This window comes from Lepidochelys olivacea (genome assembly GCF_965140295.1).
Source record: "Lepidochelys olivacea isolate rLepOli2 genome assembly, chromosome: 6".
In the NCBI taxonomy this organism is placed as follows: Eukaryota; Metazoa; Chordata; order Testudines; family Cheloniidae; genus Lepidochelys; species Lepidochelys olivacea.
This window is the reverse complement of record NC_140416.1, coordinates 59,167,333-59,190,154: the sequence shown is the minus strand read 5'-3', so window position 1 is coordinate 59,190,154 and position 22,822 is coordinate 59,167,333. Positions and strand designations below refer to the sequence as shown.

At 39.7% G+C, this 22,822-nt stretch overlaps 1 protein-coding gene across 3 annotated transcripts in view; it reads right to left on the bottom strand.

Moving 5' to 3' along the window:
• The window catches only part of PALS1 (protein associated with LIN7 1, MAGUK p55 family member), a 135,942-nt gene that overhangs the window by 32,417 nt on the left and 80,703 nt on the right, over positions 1 to 22,822 (bottom strand). For 2 of the 3 annotated variants that reach the window (XM_084630112.1, XM_084630110.1), the window contains exons 3-6: positions 16,738 to 16,946; positions 5,829 to 5,906; positions 2,863 to 3,009; positions 1,890 to 2,051 (exon numbers count right to left, since the gene is read on the bottom strand). In XM_084630112.1, the coding sequence (XP_084486238.1) occupies positions 1,890 to 2,051; positions 2,863 to 3,009; positions 5,829 to 5,906; positions 16,738 to 16,946 (596 nt within the window). The remainder of the gene's footprint in view (positions 1 to 1,889; positions 2,052 to 2,862; positions 3,010 to 5,828; positions 5,907 to 16,737; positions 16,947 to 22,822) is intronic. The other variant, XM_084630111.1, reaches the window with a different exon arrangement.

Below are 22,822 nucleotides of genomic sequence, written 5' to 3'. Positions count from 1 at the left end.
TCAGAGGCTCATAACTTGGCTAAATTTGAACAGATTTTGCAGGGAGGGCAAACTACATCCCTAGCTTGAGCCCCACCCCCAACAAATTTCAAGTCCCTGCTACAAAAGTATGGATGTTTAAGATATTTTGAATCAAATGGTTGTAAGATTTTTTTTTAAACTTGGACAAATTCCCTAAATTCTCTCTCAAAGAGCTGAACAGTTTTAGCTGAAACTTTCGGAAAAAAAAGATTCAGGTAGATGCAGACAAAGTTCAGGCTGAAAGTTACAGCCTAAACAGTTATAACAGGGACTTAAGATTGCCTAACAGTGTCCATTGTAACTATAGACATAGTTACCAGCTCCACCTATAACTGAAGCAGTCTTCTGTTGTAGGGGAAGCTAGAATCCTTCACTCCGATACTGGCAGGTGTGATGATTTTGGAGTTTTGTCTATACATCTTACGAAATGATATTATGAAATGTATCATTAAATTGCTGTATCAAGGAAAGCCTCTGTATGTGTATCACCATGAACTGGCAAGATTGTACCATGTCTTCCCCAGACCAGGGACAATGGGGAATATTTAATGTTAATGATGTTGCTTTGAAATACACAGGAAGTTGGAGCAGGAGGAAGAAAAAGAACAGTTGGACCAAGGTCAGAGGTGGTGAGATTAGGAAGTAAGTACCCATGTTTCAGCAACCCAAGGAATGCCCTGCAGTAGATGGATTTGATAGTTCTGATCCAAATGATGCCCTGGGATGGTAAGGAAACTGCACCTACCGCAGGGCCCCTGACAGGGTAAACAGTAACCCAACTCAGAAGGCTCAAAATCTTTGGTGGGATTCTGGGAGAGGGTGTGTTTAAGTTTCAGGAGAATCTGATGGGTCACTATTTGTTCAGGGGGATAGGCAGCTAGACAATAGGTTCCAGCTCTCAGGAGGGGGTACCAGACTGAAGGTCTGTGCTCTGGAATGTGCCTAAGGACCCCACACACTGGGGCATGGCTCGGATTCATTCAGGCTCCACAGGCTTAAAGCACCTCGGGCCATGGTTTTGGGTCCCTTCACAGCAGCCTAGTGAATGGCTGAGAGGGGCACATTTGATCGGCTTCTGTGCCAGTATGCAAATAAATTCTAAGTGGACTTTTAATTTATCCCAAGTTACTAATGTGATTATCCTCCAGTTTCAAAAATCTTTTCAGCTGCCATATTAATAAAAGTGATACTGAACATTTTTACCACCTTGAATGAAGTTAAGAGGATACCAATCAGCTTCAAAATCACACTTCCATCTAATTGATCTATTGAATTTTCTCACATCATTACAAGACACTTCTGAGATTACTGTGACAAAGAAATTAGAAATATCATTGCTGACAAAAACTGAAACAAAATGATCCTTGAAGGAAGGAAGGAAGGACACAGAAGACTGGTCTTAATCAGGTCTAGTATGGCATGCTATCACACCCCTTCAAATTTGCTGCTTAGAGGCAGAACCATTTGAGGCTGAAGTGGGTAATGCTGAAGAGAAAGACCACAGACTCCTCTGATGTAGGTGAGCCTGGTTTACTGAGTGCTTGGACTTCTGAGAATAGAAACCTAATGAAGATGACCATCAAGATCTGGAGAATTTGAAGGACTACTTTCTTCAGACAATATTTTCATACCTCTTAGAACACTGCTTTGTCAGACTTGCCAAAAGACCAGATGTGAAAAAATTCTCTAGGTCTAACAACATTATCAAAAACAAAATACATTTCTTAAAGTTAACTAATTAAAATTATAATTATGATGTTTGGATCCAACTCCTTTAAAAAAAAAAAAAAAAAAAAAAAGAGCGGCAACTTGAAAAGGTCAGACAGCAAATATTCCTGGGGAGGGCGGGGAAAGAAGGAACCACTTACCAGCAAATCAAAAACTTCATTAACATCTTTTCCACGAATCTCAATGCCATTAATTTCCAGAACTTCATCCCCTTCATGTAATAACCCACTCTTCTCTGCAGCACCCCCTTTCACTATTCGACTAATGATGACAGAATCCATTTCATTGCGCACTGTAGCACCCTACACAATTGCAAATAGATAATCTGAATGTAAAACAAATATGACACTCAGGGATATATACACTGCATATATTTTAAACCAGTGGATAAAATTTCATATACTACAAATGAAAAACAAACTTAGATGAACACATCCAAAGCTTTGACTTAAAAATAGATATTCAGTTCTTAAAGCAGAAACAGGAACTTCTAATCTGCTCAACAGTGATTAAATTTGAGTTGTACATTATGACAGAAATGTTTTAAACAACTTTTTTCCAAATAGGTTTATGTAGAACGTGAAAAACAGAACATAAGAAAGGTAAAAAATGCAGTTGTTGGCACAGTAAGGATTAAAACTCAGTTTCAGCAAACCCTGAGATACTGCCTTCTTTAGGAAGGCCTTCTTTCAAACCCATTGACTTTTCAACAGATGTACTACTGACTTTGCTCTAAATGGCAGCAACTTATGTTTCAGTATTAGAATAAATTAATATAGCCTCAGTATAAGAAATATGCATCAGCCATAAACATTTTTATTTCATGAACCAAAATTACTATTAGCTCTCAAAGTTTAACCTGCATACCGATGATAAAATTCCAAAACAAAATAATGACCTGCAAAAGGAAAAAAAATTGTGTCCCCTACTTCACCTATAAAGAGAACACCTCTCTCTCAATAATTAAAAAAAAAAGGGGGGGGAGGGGTTTGAACACTACTATTAGGACAACTTCCCCCACCAGGGAGTCTGGAAGAATAAAAGTAAATTGGACAGTTCAAGCCTCATTTTCTTCCAGAGCAAGGGATCTGCTGTCAGAGTAACAATACTTACCAATGGAATATCTCGAGCCTTCTCAATGCGAACTATTTTAACTGTCTCCTCTCCATACAGGCCAAAGTTCTCATAAACCCTTTCATTTGTCACTGGCTCTGGCTGCATTTCTTGCTCTGCAACCTTATCATGAGCTAATAGAAGTGCCTAGTGTTAAACAAAACAGACAATACAGTTTAAGGAAATCATGCCTTTCATACCTACATGAAGCACAACAGAAATTCACTAATTTGTACTAACTAGGATATCCATTGCAAGTTAGAGAACTGTGCAAATTATCTGGTAAACAAATTAAAAAATCCTAAAGATCTCTATCACAATAGCATGGTTAAGTTTTAATTATACTAATTCATAGTGAGAGCCAGATATATTCCACAGCTGCAGAATTCACCCTTGCTGCAAAAGTGTGCTTCAGAATCTTAGTTTTTAAAAAGCTAATATTCTAGTCTTTATGATTAAGAACATAAGAAGGGCCATACTGGGTCAGACCAATGGTCCATCTAGCCCAGTATCCTGTCTTCTGACAGTGGCCAATGCCAGGTGCTTCAGAGGGAATGAACAGAACAGTGATTCATGTCCTGTTGCCTATTCCCAACTTCTGGAAGACATAAGCTATGGACACTTAAGAGCATGGTTTTGCATCCCAGCCCATCCTGGCTAATAGCCATTGATGGACCTATCCTCCATGAACTTATCTAGCTCTTTTTTCAAGCCTGTTACAATCTTGGCCTTCACACACCTTTGGGCAAAGAGTTCCACAGATTGACTGTGCACTGTGTGAAGAAATACTTCCTTTTTTGTTTGTTTTAAACCTGCTGACTATTACTTTTATTTTTAGTTCTTGTGTTATGAGGCATAAATAACACTTCCTTATTTACTTTCTCCACACCAGCCCTGGTTTTATAGACCTCTATCATATCCCCCCAGTTGTCTCTTTTCCAAGCTGTAAAGTCCCAGTTTTATTAATCTCTCCTCAGATGGAAGCTGTTCCATACCCCTAATAATTTTTGTTGCCCTTTTCTGAACCTTTTCCAATATATCTTTTTTTGAGATGGTGCGACCACATCTGCACACAGTATTCAAGATGTGGGCATACCATGGATTTATATAGAGGCAATATGGTATTTTCTGTCTTATTGATCCCTTTCCTAATAATTCCCAACATTCTGTTAGCGTTTTTAACTGCCACCGTACACTAAGTGGATGTTTTCAGAGAACTATCCATGACGACTCCAAGATCTCTTTCTTGCATGGTAACAGCTAATTTATATGTATAGCTGGGATTATGTTTTCCAGCGTGCATTACTTTGCATTTATCTACACTGAATTTCATCTGCCATTTTGTTGCCCAGTCACCCAGTTTTGAGAGACGATTGCAATGATAACCTGGAAAACATGAAGTGAATGTAAACTAATCTAGTGTTATCCTCCTGAGTTTGCTGACAGTCTGAATCAATGGCTCTGAGGGGTCTCAATACCCCATTTTACTTCACGTTAACTCTGAAACCTAAAGATGACAACCATGTCAATCTGTAGCTTACTGAACGTACGCTGATAAAATCTAATGACAAAATCAGTTTAACAAACACAGGGGCTGCTGTACTGCTTGTATTCATTTTCATATATAATTAAATACAAAACCTCCAGTTTTAATATTTGAAGCTGTCACTGTATTTTGATTATTTCCATTAAAGCACTGCAGAAATTAGTGGACTCTGCCACAAAATTTAAGTGCAGCTTGTCAGAGTAAACAGGGCCTTGTTCAGAGTATACTATTAAATATATATTTTTTTAAATGTAATGAAGTTTTAGTAAAAAGAGACCTCACCGTAGCACTCAGCTATTAAATCTTTGCCAAGAAATGTAGTAGAAGCTATTTTACTTATAAGTTGCAAGCAATGCACATTAATCACATTCTTCTGTAACTGACAACTGTAAATTTCACTAGCTGTCAATTCTTGTTTGTACAGTAGTGATATATGCTGGAATTTATACCTATGGTTTCAGACTCCTCCACACTCCCAGAACACTTTTTTTAGGGGGAGGGAGGGAAGAGTTGGGAAGGAAAAAGAATACTTTCCCAATAAAAAGACCCCACTCCAGAGCCTCCAAGCTCCAGCAGTCAGTCCAAAGGAACAGCAAATATTCCCCCAAAACAGCCAGAAGCGGCAGGGCACGATTACACTCAGCCAGGGGCCCCCTATCCACTTAATACTTCCACAGCACTTCAACGCCACCAATAGCAGCAAACCACCCGCCCCCCACCCCTTTTTTTTTTTAAATCCATCTGAACTCTGGTCATTATCAGGCATTTGATGAATGCCTGTTTGCCCTTAACTTATCTTAGCTATTTCCCATCACAGGTCCTCTGTCAGTCTCACTCTCCCTCCCCCATAAACCTTTATCTCCCTGTTCACTCTGTATGCCACACTTTTTTCCCTTCCCTTGTTTGGATAGCAAGCTGTATGGGGCAAAAGTCTGTCTTCCTATGTGTTTATACGGTGCCTAGCACCATGGAGCCCCAATTCTGATTGAGTTTTCGGGCAACAGTGTAGAGGAAAATACTGTATTATATACCCATGCACCCAGTGCAGCTTCACTCTTCCAATGGTTATGTTTAAAGTCAGTCTTCTGCCTTTTGCATAAACATTGAAGGCTAGCTTACTAGGTATGCAACTAAGTACACCTGAAGACTGGTGGCTGGCACTGAACCCAAGTGCGCATTTCAATAGTAAATGTCATTAGTAGCAGGAAGTTACAATTTTGTCACCTGTGAAACACGTTAAGTTTTCATTTTTCAATCACGTGGAGATTTTCCATATATTCGAGGAACACTCAGTTTTTAGCCTCAAGAAACAAGTTTCAAACCGGTGTTTTTATGGTGTTTGCAAGAAATAAAATATATAAAAACATTTTAAAAATCTACATAGTATAGATTACACAGTACCAGCTTTGCCTAGTTTTACCTGAATGTGAGGGGCATTCAGCAAAGCACTAAGCTCCTGCCCATCTTTCTGGTGACTGGGTTTCAAAACACACTGTACCTAAAAGAGACCAAACAGTGAAAATCTGCTTTGCATAGTTGGCTAATTTAGCTCTGACTAAAGTTATCTTGAAGAAAGAAAACTAAATGTAATTAGCTATTTTACTGAGAGAAACAAAGCAAATCTGTATATTTATTACTCTGCCTCAATATATTTATAAAAAACTCTTAAGAAATAAGACATTTATGCAATGAGAATACATGAACTATTCTAATGTGTCAAATCAGAACTGTGCTTCTCTATCTAGGCTGTTATCCAGTACATTAGAGTGACATGAGCGGACACTACTGATGGACTAGGCTACTATAGGGAATGAATAAAAGATTAAGATCTGTAAAAGGAGGGCAGTCATTAAAAAACTATAAATGAACACATCCCCACAAAAGGTAGCCTATTTACCAAACAACAGCATACCATCACAGACGTTTCTAAAATGTCATCTGGGTGACTCATAAATTACAGATAATTCCAGATTATTAATGTATTAAACTGCTTAGACTTCTTTTTCCTAGGAGTGGAAGATGGTCTCACTTTGTTCAAATTGCTGTTTCCACCGGCAGCAGAAAGACAGTGATTCTGATGCAGGGTTTCAACAGACCATGTCAAAGCCTTCCCTCAGACCCTGATAGAGTCATCAGACTTCCTTGTCTGGCTCTGAAAAATCCCTCTTGACAGGGAGGGGTGCCCTTTTCTTCTGCAACTCAGGATGTCAAAAAGCTTACAAGATTTACTTGGGAAAGCTGTCAAAAGAAGATGTATATCTCATGCCATCCTGACTACCAGGTCCTGACCTGCCATTGCTCAGAGGGAAAGACAAAGCAGAAAGGACGCCCTTATCTGGTGAGGAGGTGGAAGGGGGTTCCATCCATGGCTCTTATTCCTAGTCTCATCCTCCTCTGAGAAAATAAAAATATATGGGTTCAGAAGCACTGATGACCTTGAAAAGTCAGGCGAAAGTGACTGAAATGTCATTACAAGAGCCTTCCCCATTTTTAGGATCAAAAGACTGCTCTCTTTCAACTTTTGGGATATTCTTTCATCCTCCACTCTTGCTGATGACTTATCAGAAGGTGGTGGTAGAGGGTCAGATACCCAGAAGTGCTAAGAAAAGGGAAAAGAGAAAGATGATTGGTCCAGCAAAACAACTGAAGGTCCCAGGAAGTTCTAGTGCAATATTTGATTATGAAGAGCACCTGCAGCAGTGCTAGGAGCTCCTCTCTCATATCTGGTCCCATGGTAAGGGCCACATGGCTGCGCCCTTGGAGCTTTGATCAGCCTCGCTGTTTAAAGTCTCCAAGTAGTTAATTCTCCATGGTAGTGAGAGGCAAGAGGTGAGCTAAGCAGGGTACTTGGTATAAAAAGTAATTTGTTAGGTGTACATGACAGCCGTTAACAGAATTACTTAAGAGGAGAGTTTCAGAGAGAGTTTAGACAGGGCATGAAAGAGGCTTTCCCTCCTGGTTCAGCTCTGTGCGATTTCAAGATGGCCAGCGATGGAACAGTAGTGGTGACCTGCAGTGGATGTGCCATGTTTTCTTTCCTGCCTGAAGCCAGAACAGATTTCCTGTGCATGAAGTGCAAGTTGGTCACTATGCTGGAGGAAAAGATTACTGGATTGGAGAGGCAAGTAAAGACACTACTGAGAATCAGAGAAGGTGAGGAGTTCCTAGATAGCAAGGTTCAGGGAATATCTGTGCCCCAGCTTCAAGGAAGAAAGGAAGAGGAAGTCGGAGAGGAGGCCTTGCTGTTCTTAATCACCAGAGACAAGAGGTCAGGGTGGCATTCCAACATCTAGAGACAGGCGAGAGTGGGCACAGTGTGGCCACCAGAAAAATGCGGAGGTATGACTCACATGACTGGAATGTTAAAAAAATGGTTATAACCTATTCAGGAAGGATCAAGTAGACAAAAGAGAAGAAGTGACGTGATGTCAAAAATGGCATTACTTGTTTCCCAGTCACTGATAACTTGGAAGACAATGATCCTGAATGCTTATGGATCAATGTCCTAACAAAAACACCAGATGGGGTATTGGTCGGTATCTGCTACAGAGCACCAAATCACACTTTGGAACAGGATGACTGGCTTCTTATTTACCTATCTTTAATGTGTGTGTCGGGGCGAAATGCTGTGTGATCATGGGGGACTTCAATTTGAGTGATGTGCTGGAGGTCTGATCTTGCCAATGCTAAAACATCCTGGGAATGTCTAAATATTACTGAGGACAATTTCCTAACTCCAAGTGTTACAGTCAACATGGGGGAATTCTATATTAGACATCTTGTCAGAAAGAGGAACTGATCACAGAACTAAAAATTAATGGTAGCTTACATACAAGACCTGATCACATTTATAATGTGCAAACAGAATAAAGTACAGATCAGTAATTTTATTTATTTATATATATAGAGAAAGACAGACAGAGACAGAGACTCTACTTTGAAAGGGATAATTTCACAAAACTGATTAAGATTATGAGCCAAATCAGCTGGGATGAAGAATTTAATCAGAAAAATGTAAATGATAATTTGGAATGGTTTATAAACACTTTCCTAGATCTCCAAAAAGCCATAAGCCTACAAATCAAGGAAGAAAGCCATCTTGTGTAGAAGGAAAGTGAAGGCAGCTATAAAGAAACAATAAAATAGTATAAAACAAAAGGAAGAAATTGATAGTAATGAATATAAATCAGAAGCCTGGAATTGTAAAAAATTGGTAAGGGAAGCCAAGGGCCACAAGGAGAACTCTATGGTCATCAGGGTTAAGGACAATAAGGAGGAGTTTTTTCAAGAATAATAGGCTCAAAAAGAATCCTTACAATGATATTGGTTCATTACTACATGGAAATAGCAGAATTGCAGAAATGTTCAATTAATATTTCTGTTCTGTATTTGAGGGGAAAAATAGATGTAGTAATATCATATGATAACATTTTCCATTCTACTCGTATATCAGAAGAATATTGAACAGGATCTACTGAAGTTAGAAATTTTAAAATCAGCAGGTCCAAATAGCTTCCATCCAAGTTTTAAAAGAGCTGGCTGAGGAGTTCGCTGAACAGTGAATGTTGATTTCCAGTGAGTCTTGGAACACCGGAAGTTATTGGTGCGTCAATATTTTAAAAGAGTAAACAGGATGACCTGAGTAATTACAGGCCTGTCAGTCATCATTCCAGGGTAAGGTAATACAGCAGCTGATATGGAACTTGAATAACAAAGAATTAAAGGAGAAGAATATAATTAATGCTAATCAACATAGATTTATGGAAAGTAGATCCTTATTTTATGAGATTACAAGTTTGTTTGATAAAGGTTACAGTGTTGATTGGAAATATCATTGGAATAATTTACCTATGATCATGATGGCGTTTCCATTACTGGCAATTTTTAAATCAAGATTGGATGTTTTCTAAAATATATGCTCTAGGAATTATTTTGGGGAAGTTCTGTGGCTGGTTATACAGAAGGTCAAACTAGATGATCACAACGGTCCCTCTGACTTTGGAATCTATGAAGCTGACATCCCCACAGTAGAACAAAAAAATCCATTAGCACCAAAGCAGAAGCCTCTAGACAGAGATTCCCACAGCTCCTAGCTGCCAAGGAGACACTGAGCCCAAAAGGAAGTAATCGCAGATTGGTACTGAGAACACTGGTGAACCCTTCGAGCATCTCCACTGAGGTGTTTTGGGGAGATCAAGCCAAGGGGATCTAACAAAGGTCTCAAGAAGGATGGAAATGACCCAGCTCAGAGCTGAATATATATTTTTTTCTTCTTTGCAGCACCCTGAGGTTTGAGGTAGGTCAGCTGCACCATGGCCTGGTGACATCCATCAGTTGATGTACTATGAGACTCCTTTCTGTCAGTGCCATACGATTTCTTAGAGCTGCCAGAAACCAGAAGAACTTCTGCCAGCTTTGTCTGATGAGCTTGAATCTTCAAAAGTCTGTTGCCATGAGGAACCTTCTTTACAGGATGTATTCTCCAGAGAGCAACCCTTCTGCATCCGTTTTGACTTGACAGATTTTTGCACTCAAACAACTTCACAGAACCCGTACTTGTTTGAGATCTCCCCTTCTTCCTTGCCTGATGAAGGTTTTTGCATTAAGAAATTCTGCAGCCTCATCTCTCAATCCTTTTGGACCCCTTTGGAGAAGGATGAGCACACAGATCAATTCCTTGCCTCAGCAGTGCCTGACAACATTCTGAATGCTTGTAAGAGGCTGGAAATTTAGTGAGGCAAAAGGTTCACCTCTTGAAACTATGTTTCTTTGTCATCAAATCCATTGTAAGAGTTGGATCTGACATCCCCTCTAAATCTAAGGAATTTATAAAAAACCAAAAAATACCTAATACAAAGAACTACCTACAATTATATACTTTTTTGTTTGGTTTACTTAAGAATTTGAGACTTCTTCCTAAGCTACTGCATGATGCATAAATGGAATGGACAGGTTTCTATACTGCTACATCTGGCAGAAATCAGAAATGGGGACCATTAGTTGGGGCAAGCTATTTATTCTGTTGCCCCATATGAAGACCCACAGACATTACTGCTTCAAAAAGGGTTTATGGCCATGATTCCTACACAGCGGTTTTATGGAGGCAATGTCAGAAATTAAATTTCTTCCTCCCGCCCCCCTTTTTCTTTTTTGAAGTATCCATGCCTGCCAACCTGGCCCATTGAGACATTTTTCGTGCATTGTGTTTTTCTTCACTCAAATTGGATTGCTATTTGGAATAGTTTCATAGTTCTTTAAATGCTTTCATTATATGTATTCAGATGAAATACTACATTTCTCCTCTCTATACATTTAGTACCTTTATTACATCTGTGGGACTATTTAATTCTGGCAGATATAATAGCATGTAGAACATGTGTATCTTCCAGTGTGTCAGATTACTATGCTATGGTCTGTAATAACTTCTGCAGATGTGAACAACTGTTCACAAATGGGGTTACTGTGATTCAGCATCAGAGTTGACTTGCCAAAAATGAGAGACCAAGTCAATGGCAGAGCTAATATTAAAACTAAAGGCACTAGTCTGCACTGCCTCTTATTTTTAAATTGGTAAAGCCACAGGAGTCTCCACCAGTTCTGAAGTAATCTTTTCTGTGTATAGCTTTATTCTCTATCTTGTTTAGTGATCTATTGTGCGCACATGGCAACAGTAACTTTATACTGGCCTCTTTGTTGCAGTGGCTTAGTTTTGTAGTTAATAAATCCACACCATCTGCTACATTATTCTTCTACCCCATAAATGCTTTGCAAAAAGTCTGCCATATTAAAAAAAATTCTACCAAATTCCACCAAAAAGATTAAGTTTTGTTTATAAGATATTAATTTGAAAATGTAAAACAATACCAAAACATCTAATTTTAGCTCAAATAGTTGCATCAGAGCCATGAATGTGCATGCCAAATTACATACCACAATTTGAGAGTCATCTGAAGAACAGTTTATAACGGACAGTGAAATCTGGTCTTTTGTGTGCTTCCACCCTATACTATACAAATTTTACAGGGGAGACTAGTGTTTCTCAAATTGCAGGTCCTGACCTAAAAAGGAGTTGCAGGGGGGTTGCAAAGTTATATTAAGGGGTCGCAAGATTGCCACCCTTACTTCTGCTCTGCCTTCAGAGCTGGGCAGCCGGAGAGCCGGGGCTGTTGGCTGGATGCCCAGCTCTGAAGGCAGCACTTCTGCAAGTATGGTAAGAGTGGCAATACAACACCATGCCACCCTTACTTCTCCACTGCTGCCTTCAGAACTGGGCGGCCAGAGAGTGGTGACTGCTGACCTAGGGCCCAGCTCTGAAGGCAGCAACGCAGAAGTAAAGGTGGCAATAACATACCATGCCATCCTTACTTTTGCGCTGCTGCTGGCTTCAGAGCTAGACTCCTGGCCAGGAGCAGCCACCCAGCTCTGATGGCAGCTCCGTTGCCAGCAGCAGCGCAAAGGACAGCAGTACCGCAACCCCACCTACAAGAACCTTGCAAACTGTGCCCGCCCAACTCCTTTTTGGGTCAGGACCCCTACAATTACAACACTGAAATTTCAGATTTAAATAGCTGAAATGAAATTTTTAAAATCCTATGATTGTGAAATTGACCAAAATAGACCATGAATTTGATAGGGCCCTATTTATAACAGAACCAGCAACTCAGTTTTAATATTAATTTCTATATTAATGTAATCTTATTTAATATAGGATGTGTGCATTTTTATATTACTTAAGTAAGGTTATGATTTAGTTACCGGTATTTTTAGTAAAAGTCACTGACAGGTCATGGGCAATAAACAAAAATTCACAGCCCATGACCTGTCCAGGACATAATATAAATATGCCTAACTAAATCTTAATGGGGTCACTGCCTGGGCACCACTGCCACCAGGAGCCACCCGGAGAAGTGGCTACTCCAGGCACCCGGAAACCACTGCTGGGGGCCAATGGCAGCGGCCACACCAGCCACCCTGGGACAACTGCTCAGATGATTCCCAGGGCCAGCTGCCTGGGGCTGCCCCAGCAGCAGCCAGTGTGGCTGTCCCTGGGGCCACCTGAACAGGTGGTCCCAGACACAGCTGCTTGGGCAGCCCTGGAGTCAGCCACACTCACCCCCGCAGAAGTCACAAAGATAGCGTAAAGTCACAGAATCTGACTTCTGCGACCTCCATGACAAACAAGGAGCCCTATACATAAGTACAGTAGTAAGTGTTCAGTTAAGCCCATTAAAAATGATCTAATTTTATTATTTACATACATCTGGTCTTGCAAAAAAAATTAAAACTTTTCAGTCTCTGAAGCGTTTAGAATTCATTCCGTGTAAGCAGGATCAAATTAAGTTTAATTAGTCCAGGTTTAGAGAGACAGTTCTTGCTAATGTGCTTTTAGATGCTCTTCTATGCCAAAAATTATAAACTGTATTGAATGCTGTATCAAACGCTGTTACAGCATCAACATTTAGATCATGTTCCTCTAATCCTGGCCCCCATTTTTGTCAAGTTTAACTGACTTTTAAACCAATGTAATGACATTTGATGTTTAACACTATTTTTATTCAAGAGTCAGAGTGCACCAAATTAGTTTAGGGAGTTAATCTCCAGATAAATTCCTTAAGCCTGCATGCTTTACTCAGCCTTTTAATTAAATTAAAGTGCCTAAAAAAAATAGATAAATCACAAGTTTTTGCTGACCGCTTATCAGTTACACATTTTCTCCCACAAACACTCCAGCTGAATTGCTAAACTAGCACAGTACAATTATGTAAAAAATTCTAAAATGTTTTAAAAGATAAAGCCAATAATTCATTACAACTCTTTAAGGATTGCAAATTTAAAATAAGGACGAAGAAGCACGAACAAAGTTCGTACAGCAATTTTAGTTCACCCATATTGTCTATACTGTATGTTACAATATACATTCAACTGCTTGAAGAGTAATCCAAAATATGTACGTGGCAGATCAAATCGGAGTGCCAGAGCAATTTCTTGATTTTTACCATTTAAAATTTGTAACTTTAACAATGAATTAATAAGTTTTGTTTTTTTTACTTGCCTGTGCGTGTTTTCTTTTAATAAAAAAACTGCACATTCACACACAGCTGCTACAATTCGAAGTTGTGCAGCTAGAACTCTATAAATTGCAACCTCCTTCTGTTATACAAAAACCTAACCTCCAGAACAATGGAGTTGCATGTTTATGTTCTTCTCCCACTCCAAAAAGAATCAGAACTGGCTCTCCCCAGTTTTTTTTGGTCCTGAAAGGTTTCAAGTTGGATTTAAAACAGGGAAGGAGGGAAGTGGGAGAATGGCATTTTGAAGGGTGAGCCTACACAAGTTTTCCTGCATTAAGAGGGCTCTGTGATTCTCCTATTAAGGATGTGGAAAAAGGTTTTGGCTTGCAGGACAGTAAAACAAGAACTGGAAAGGAGGTTTTCTTCCCAGAAACTGCACTAAGGGCTGAATAAAGAATATCTACAAACAGTCTGGATTCCTTGAAAGGAAGAACAGGAAACTCAATTTGAGGACAGGTTTCTTGCCTATGGACAAATCCACAGGCTGTTGCATATCACCACAAATACTGGCTTCTATGTGGCTGCTTAGTTGGAATTGCAGGCGTATTTGTCCTGCAATTAATATTTGGAAGAGATCCCCAAAGTCAGGCACCTTCTCCACTTTCTTCTGGAAAATGGTTTTCCACTCATCTTCTAGCACTGTCTCCCACAGCTTATGACGCTGAGGCCTATTTGGTGGTGCTTATGGATAAGGATATTTAGCTTTCCCTCAACAACCCAGGCTCTTACAGAGAAAGGGGGGGACCTGGATGCTAAAGCTGCTTGTACCCAGTTATCAGGAAGTGAAGACACAGACATTAAAGGAATCATAGAATCATAGAATATCAGGGTTGGAAGGGACCTCAGGAGGTCATCTAGTCCAACCCCCTGCTCAAAGCAGGACCAATCCCCAATTTTTGACCCAAATGGCCACCTCAAGGATTGAACTCACAACCCTGGCTTTAGCAGGCCAATGCTGAGATCAAACCAGCATCCATGCTGTAAAGCTAAGTCAAAGGATGGGGAAGAGAAAGAAAATTACTAAATAGCTCCTAAAAGACTAGCCATATCTTTATGACTAAAATGGTTTAAAGTTTGTGTTCAAATTATATGTGCGAACAAAAAATATGAATGTCCTATATTCTTCCTCATACTCTCAAAAAATGCAAGTAATTCACCTGCGGCCAAGATGGAAAGATTCACACCCAAAAGTTGTCGTTAATTGCATTAACAGGGGGGAAGAAGAGAAGGAATGAAAATCTGCATTTTTCCAGTCTGCTGGGTCTATCTGACCTTTAACAAATCCTGCTAGCAGGGGACTGAACTAGATGACCTCTCAAGGTCCCTTCCAGTCCTACAATTCTATGATTATATGATTTCTAAAACTAGAAAACATCTAAAAAAATTACACTAGACTCCTGTTCAAGTGCAGTTTGAGAGTCACTTTAAAAAAATCCCAAAGAAATATCAGGTGCTCACTTGTTCCTAAATGGCATGACTCAGTGAAAATGGTGACCGGGGTACATGGCTCTCAAAATTTAAATTACTTTAGTGTGATTTGAATTGGAAGTTTGTTGCACTCAATTGCAGTATTCATTTATTGGCTAAATATGCATTTTTCCAGTCTGATGGTTCTGACCTTTAACAAATCCTGTTAGCAAAAATCATTTCTGCTCAATGAGGCCCCTTAATGACAGCCAAAAATATTTCATTAAATGCAAGGACTTCTAACAAATGAATGTAATATATTCTATTCTCTCAAAGCACAATAAATTCAATCTTACTTATTTTGTACAATATTTCTTTTGTCCTTTGCCCAGAACAGGAGGTCGCAGAATTGGCAAAGACCCTGTCATGGAGTCTTTTGGGACACCTGGGGGGTATTCCAGGGATGGGAAGGGATATGACCAGTAAAGTTTTATGTCTTGACTATTCCCTGATCACTACAGGATCAGAAGGTGAGGGAGGGGAACAACCTGCTCTAACCAGTGCTTGGGGCTGAACTGGTCCCTGGTAACCCCAAGATCTAAAGGAGAAGTGGGGAACAAGTATACATACCACCTCTTTTAAATTTACGTACTGGGCTTTTAGCATATGGATAATTCAACTCTCTCCTACATTCTTAAACTAGATTAGGAGTCTAAGCAGCTTTCAACTGAGTTTTCAGGAAGCCTCTCTTTCTGACCATGCCTTGAAATGAAAGCTATTTGGTGACTCATAGCCATAGGAACTCTGCAAATCCATTTCTCCTGTGTCACCTGGGATCCATTAGGATAAAATAATCGGTCTGATTTTAAGCGACACTTTTAAATCAGTAGTTAAGGTAGGCATAGACCAGTGGTTCCCAAACTTGTTCTGCCGCTTGTGCGGGGAAAGCCCCTGGCAGGCCGGGACAGTTTGTTTACCTGCCGTGTCTGCAGGTTCGGCCGATCGCGGCTCCCAGTGGCTGCGGTTTGCTGCTCCAGGCCAAAGGGAGCTGCTGGAAATGGCGCGGGCCAAGGGACATACTGGCCACCGCTTCCAGCAGCTCCCATTGGCCTGGAGCAGCGAACCGCAGCCACTGGGAGCCGCGATCGGCCAAACCTGCGGACATGGCAGGTAAACAAACCGGCCCAGGCAGGCCAGGGGCTTTCCCCGCATAAGCGGCAGAACACGTTTGGGAACCACTAGCATAGACGATATCACCAATCCAGATGGCCAAGCAACACTGAACTACTGAGTTATATACAATAGAATCTTTAGTCCCAAGATGCAAAGACCTAAAGATTCAAACAGTTGAAGAACTTTAAATATGGTTAAGTTTACTTCCTTCAGGGATTTCATTTCGATTCATTTTCAGGGGTATCCCTGAAGTACTGTTCAAAACTCAGAAGAAAGCCAAATCCATTGTAAGTGAACAATATCTACAGATACTGGATATGAAGAGCTATGAAAAATGTTCCCATTTTTACTGTAGCACCATTTCTTTCATCGCACTTAAATGGTGTAATATTTTGCACTTAAGTACTGTACTTCTTTTTTGCTGTTAAATTTCTTACTATGAAAAACTGAGCTATTAACCCAAAATTGAAAGTTATTTAATTCCTGGATGTAATGCTTAATTCTGGAAAAAGTGGATGCAGTAATCAGTGACTATTCATATATTAAGATCCATTTTAATTCAACTTTGATTATTAATAACTCAGACAAGCTTGATATACACAGATAAAACTGGATATATTTCTAATTATACAAATTACAAGTTACAAAATATAGCATTGAGATGTATACTATACATACCTCTTGTGCTAGCTCTTGTGCATTGGAGATAAGAGGATATGGAGGGCTGGCTTTGTTCATGTGCACTGTGACAGCATTGTGTATCTTAAATGCATTCTGAAAATCAGTATTTTGGACAAGTTGTAAAATGAGTGAGATATCCTCTTGGCTCTGGGGGTCTACCAAAGTGTGTTGGATATACTTAAGAGAAGCTAACAGCTCCTCCACTTCTGGACGGGGGAGGGGGAAAAAAAAAAAGATGTGAGAGTTAGGTTAAGCTTATTTTGTTATGCACATTCTAAACTTTTAAGATTTGTACAAAAGATAGCAGTTCAACCTTGACTGAATGAGCAATGATGCATGCACAACTGTTCATTATTTAGTCCACTAATAATAAACCTCACACTGAAGAGCAGATCATAACTAAAGAAAAGGAAAAAAATCAGTGTAATTAGGAGCAATAAAAAAGCTGATTAAAATCTTTGCAGATAAGTTCCAGATCGCAGCAGCAATTCATTCCTCACATTCTTTAGCTTCTCCAAAATAATGGGTTGCTATGAAAGGGTTTGATAATCAAAACCCATTAATAACAGATGTAAAATATTCCCTCTTTTACAATATGAAAAAGTTAGCAGCTTTTCTAAAGTAATCTAGATGCTTTATTGAATATTTATAAATAGAGAACCCTATTTCAAATACAATCTTCTTCACACATTTACAATATTGGCATTAAAAGCTTTATTTTTGTATTAGGTACATTTGTGCCATTTCCTCTTTACAGTGTGTTTCTGACAGGAGCAAAATTAAAAATTATATTGAGCAATTCTGAACTTACAGGTTTGAAGACAGGGGGAAGAGGAAGAAGCACAAAATAATCCTCTTACCATACTGAATTCTGTACATTTTTAGTGTGTCAGAATAGGAAAATTCAGACTACAAATTGCTTTACCCATTAGGTTGTGAATTCTACTTGGGACATACATTTTAACAGGGTTTAATAACTTTTAGCATTGCATTTTTATATTTTACTAAATTTGCTTTTTGGGGAGAGTTTAAAAGGCTTAGATTTCTTAGCAGAAAGTAGAATTTTAGGACTGTTGCAAGAGTGTGGTATTTCAATATACAGTATTTAAAACTAATCTTAATGTTTTCATTTTGAGTGACTATAAAAAGTTAATTAGCTGTGTTACAAAAGAAAATGGAACCAATCCAGTAGAACAACTTTCTCTAACAGGCAGCTGAGGACTGAAGTTGGAAGAAGGATAAATAAGAAGGTGACAATGCAGTATTCTATATTGAACACAAATTAAACTACGGGTGATCTGAACAGCATTTGAACCACATGAAGGCAGATTAAGACTATAAAAGCCTCTGTGGGAGAAGCCTTCCCTCTTTTGAGATTGAGGATCAGGGAATTTCTGACTATTCCCCATTGGTTATCTTCTGCCCTCATGCATTTCTTCATCCTCAGGGTTTTCTAACTTCACAACTCTTGGTGCTCCTGGTAAATCTTTGAAGGGCAGATCCCAATCTGGTAAGTAGGGTCTTGGGTATCAATGTGTGCATGCATATATATTTTTTTGCTTGTAAGATGTGCCCATTGCTCAATCATCTTTCTAAAGCGGTAGTTTCCGCTCTCTCTAAATGCTTTAAAGGCCCCTTTCATCATAAATTCTGATGAGGATTCTGGGTTCAAGTCTCTCTTGTAGGCTATAGAAAGCATCTAGCACTGTGTGCTGCTTAGAGTGTTTATCCATCACAGAATCAGAGTAGACCTGTTGGGCTTCCTGGGAAAGCTGGGTTTAGAAACAAGGTAAGACATTTTTGGGCGAGATGGGGTGAGTTATTCTAGCATTAGAGGAAGACAGAACAGGGAAATGCCTTGCATAAAGGTTGGAATTAAGTTTGTGGCTTTTCTAAAGCTCTTCTGAAGTCTTGTAGAGCTGCAATGACTGTCTATTTTGTTTAGCCACACCACTGAGGAAGGAGATGGAGTGACACTGAGTATGGAACGGAGACAGGAGACCTGGATGAAGGTGTTTTGCGGGAGATGTAGGCAACTGTCCTCTGTGTGAAACTGAGGCACGCTTTTGTACCTTTGGACCTTGAGGAGCAGTGTCTAGGATTAGGCAAAGGCAGATCCCTGGAGGAACGGGCACTTTTTGCAAAGCACAGATCAAAGACTCCCTGATTGTACAGTCACCATTTTATCCCTTTTCACGACCTTAGTGTCCCCTTTACCACCAGGGAAATGGGGGAAAGGGTATGCTGCAGCAGCAGCACTGGAGTCCAGCACCAGCTGTCCAGTCTCATCCCGTGAGACATACCATGGAGTATAGTCAGGTTACAGTAATACTGGGTATTTCATACACAAGGCCAAATGCATATTAGAATAAGGTATCCTAAGGTAATCAGTGTCTCAGCAGAAAGCTATAGATGCAGCTATGTAAAAAAGCATACTCCTGATCCCCATTCCCACAGTGGTATCTAAAGTTTGTTCTTTACTTTTCCATCCAGATCAGCTGGCAAGAATATTCACCAACAGAGCACTATCAGATGGCAAACCCCTTGTAAAACAAGTGACGTAGATCACCTAAATGGTGACTGGTTCTGATGAACTAAAACATTTGGACTCTCACAGAAAAGTGAAAAATTCAGGTGCTATAGCATGCAATTTTTTAGAAATACCTGTCCAATTAACCTGGTTACATACCTAATTACATTTAGCAATCTGACTCACATTCTGCCAGTGGGATATTAACCAGAAAAATACAATAAATGTAACTAAACACTGTATAGTTTTCTCTTTCAAGTTTACTTCATTCCACCACTTTCCATTCACTCTCCTTGTCTATTATGTACTTTTCCTCCCCCTTCTATTTATTCTCTCTAAATGTTCCTTTTCTCTTTACAAACCTAAAAATTCTCCCTCTATACAGATCACAGCTGTACCCCCATCTGCCCACTTCCTGGCTACTTCTACATTCCCCCACCCAATCCACCAACTGTTGACTATTTCCATCTCCCGTTTTCTTTCTAACCCCCTACAAAGTCTTGCACCCCATGTGTCCATCACACTGTCCTCCTTCGGCAGTTATTTTGCCCTGATCGTGCACATGTGTTAAAGGCCAGAGTTCTATACTGTCTGTGAGACACATGAAAGTGACAGGGAACAAGCAAGGAAATGGTGGGGAGAGACTTCATGGGAAGATAAAAGAGGAATGGGAGTGGAATTCGGTATTCCCACAGGGCAGGGACTTTTAAAAGATAGATGCCTGTACATCCCAATTTACCCAATTAATAAGTATTTCAGTCATATACATAAAAATCTATAATGAGCTCACTGGAAACTAATATTTTCCCAGACTCATATTTCTGAATCCTAGATTAAGGGATACATCTGTGTACAGTATACCTAATAAGCTCCAGTTCATTCCCCCACCTTTCGCCAATGAGAGATCAGTCTATTACATCCACTCCCACTTTGAACATTTTTCAATTATAAATATTTTCCTTAAGACAAAAAAGTTAAGAAATACTACTTAAAGAAAGGTAAACCATCTCTACTCACAGAGAAAGTGAGGCTTCTTTTGGATACTGCAGGTCCATTATATATCAAAGACTATTTCTGAACCCAAATACTCCTTGTTTTATTCCCCGTTTATGAGAAAAGTTGCAGCCTTTCCTGCTAGTTTAAGAAATGGCAGGGAAGAGGTCTGAGCACGATGTAACATGTGTATTAATCAAAAATCTGGCAGGAGAAAAGAAATATGCAACTGCAGGGGAGGATTCCTGTTGCAGTTTGACATGTTAGCAGATTAGAAAAGGAGGGAAAGGAAATAATAGCGGTCATTTGTTATTTTAAATACAGGTTACATACTGCATATACCTCAAAAGTGCAATATGGATAGGAGAGACAATATTAACTGAGACATGTATTGCTAATCTATGCAAATCATCTATGTCAACAGATTAATTTATTTCGTATTCTTTTGGGACCTCAAGTTCTCATTAATCCTCTGCAGTACCTAGACATCTGGGTTAAGAAATAGCTATGGAGCTTTCTAATCAGAATATGTTAAAATCCAAATATATTCCCTTGCTTAAATCTCTGTATGTCACCTGGCACTTAAAAGGCATTAGAATATAAAACAAATTATTTTCAACAATGGAAAATGAGGACAGTTTATATTAATTGGACCAGCATTGCTATTTGTGCCTAGCACTTGTTCAGAGTTTCATTAGGGTTTTTAAAAAGCCTGTAAAATACTGATCCACTGTTCCTGTAGATTTTTAGTCACTGAGTGATAACAGTTTAATATTTTCTTCTATATTAACCCTGATGAAAAACAGCCATAATGATCATTTAAGGATTTTGGTAATACTTCTTTAAGAATTACATGATAGTGACCCACTCCTGGACAACAAGGGTTGAGACAGGAAGAAGCCAAGCTGCATAACGTAGCATTCTTTGCAGATTACCAGATATGAAGTAATACTGTCGTTCAGCGTTTCTCAAACTGGGATCTGCAGACCCCTGATCAACTCCTTCCCCTCCCTCCCAGTGCCCTCTGCATGCGGGGGAGCAGCTGTTCAGCGGCATGCAGGAGGCAATGGGAAGGAGGGGGAGCAGCAAGGACAGGGTGCGCTTGGGGGAGGGAAGAGATGGGGCAGGGGTGGAGCGGGGCTAGGGGGAAAGAGTGAAGTGGGTGTGGGGCCTGGGGGTGAGTGGGCAGCTTGGGGGGCCGTGAAAAAATTTAAATAAAAATGGGGGTCCTCAGGTTGCTCAAAGTTTGAGAACTGTTGCTGTAGTTTTAAATACATCTAATTCCTTTTTTAAAAAATCATTGACTATGAACCTCATGGCAACTGAAGCTGTTTATTATTAAAATTAGCATGATGGCCTCTGAAAGGAAGACATTCAATATGTTTTCAACAAAAGAGCTGAACTGCTCATAATGGACTCCCACACTCCCCCATCATATTTGATTTTTTTTTAATGTATTCTTAAACTAGCTTTTTTTTCCACCCACTAAGCTAAACAGGGGAGACAGCTTTCAGAATGACACAGTCTTATTTTGAAGTTCAGCAAAACTGTCAGTTCTCAGATGAATCCAGAATGTGGGGGAAAAGGACATGCATACAAGTTAAAGCCCTAGGAAAGAACAGCATAATTGTTGTAGAGCCTTTTTGTGGGTTACTTTCTTGTCTTCTCCATTATATTACAACTTGGAGATTCTAGCTGTATGAGCGGTTCCTTTATTACAGAGTTAAAGGTCACACAATTTAATCTGAAATACAGTTTTCCTTAGATTTGCAATACATAAAAACATAAGAATGGCCATACTGGGTCAGGCCAAAGGTCCATCCAACCCAGTATCCTGTCTACCAACAGTGGCCAATGCCAGGTGCCCCAGAGGGAGTGAATCTAACAGGTAATGATCAAGTGATCTCTCTCCTGCCATCCATCTCCACCCTCTGACAAACAGAGGCTAGGGACACCATTCCTACCCATCCTGGCTGATAGCCATTCATGGACTTAACCTCCATGAATTTATCCAGTTTTCTTTTAAACCCTGTTATAGTCCTAGCCTTCACAACCTTCTCAGGCAAGGAGTTCCACAGGTTTACTGTGCACTGAGTGAAGAAGAACTTCCTTTTTACTTGTTTTAAACCTGCTGCACATTAATTTCATTTGGTAGTCCCTAGTTCTTATATTATGGGAACAAGTAAATAACTTTTCCTTATTCACTTTCTCCACACCACTCATGATTTTATATACCTCTATCATATCCCCCCCTTAGTCGCCTCTTTTCCAAGCTGAAAAGTCCTAGCCTCTTTAATTTCTCCTCATATGAGACCCGTTCCAAACCCCTACTCATTTTAGTTGCCCTTTTCTGAAACCATTTTCAATGCCAGTATATCTTTTTTTGAGAAGAGGGGACCACATCTGTATGCAGTATTCAAGATGTGGGCGCACCATGTATTTATATAAGGGCAATAAGATATTCTCCATCTTATTCTCTATCCCTTTTTTAACATCCCATTTGCTTTTTTGACTGCCGCTGCACACTAAGTGGACATCTTCAGAGAACTATCCACGATG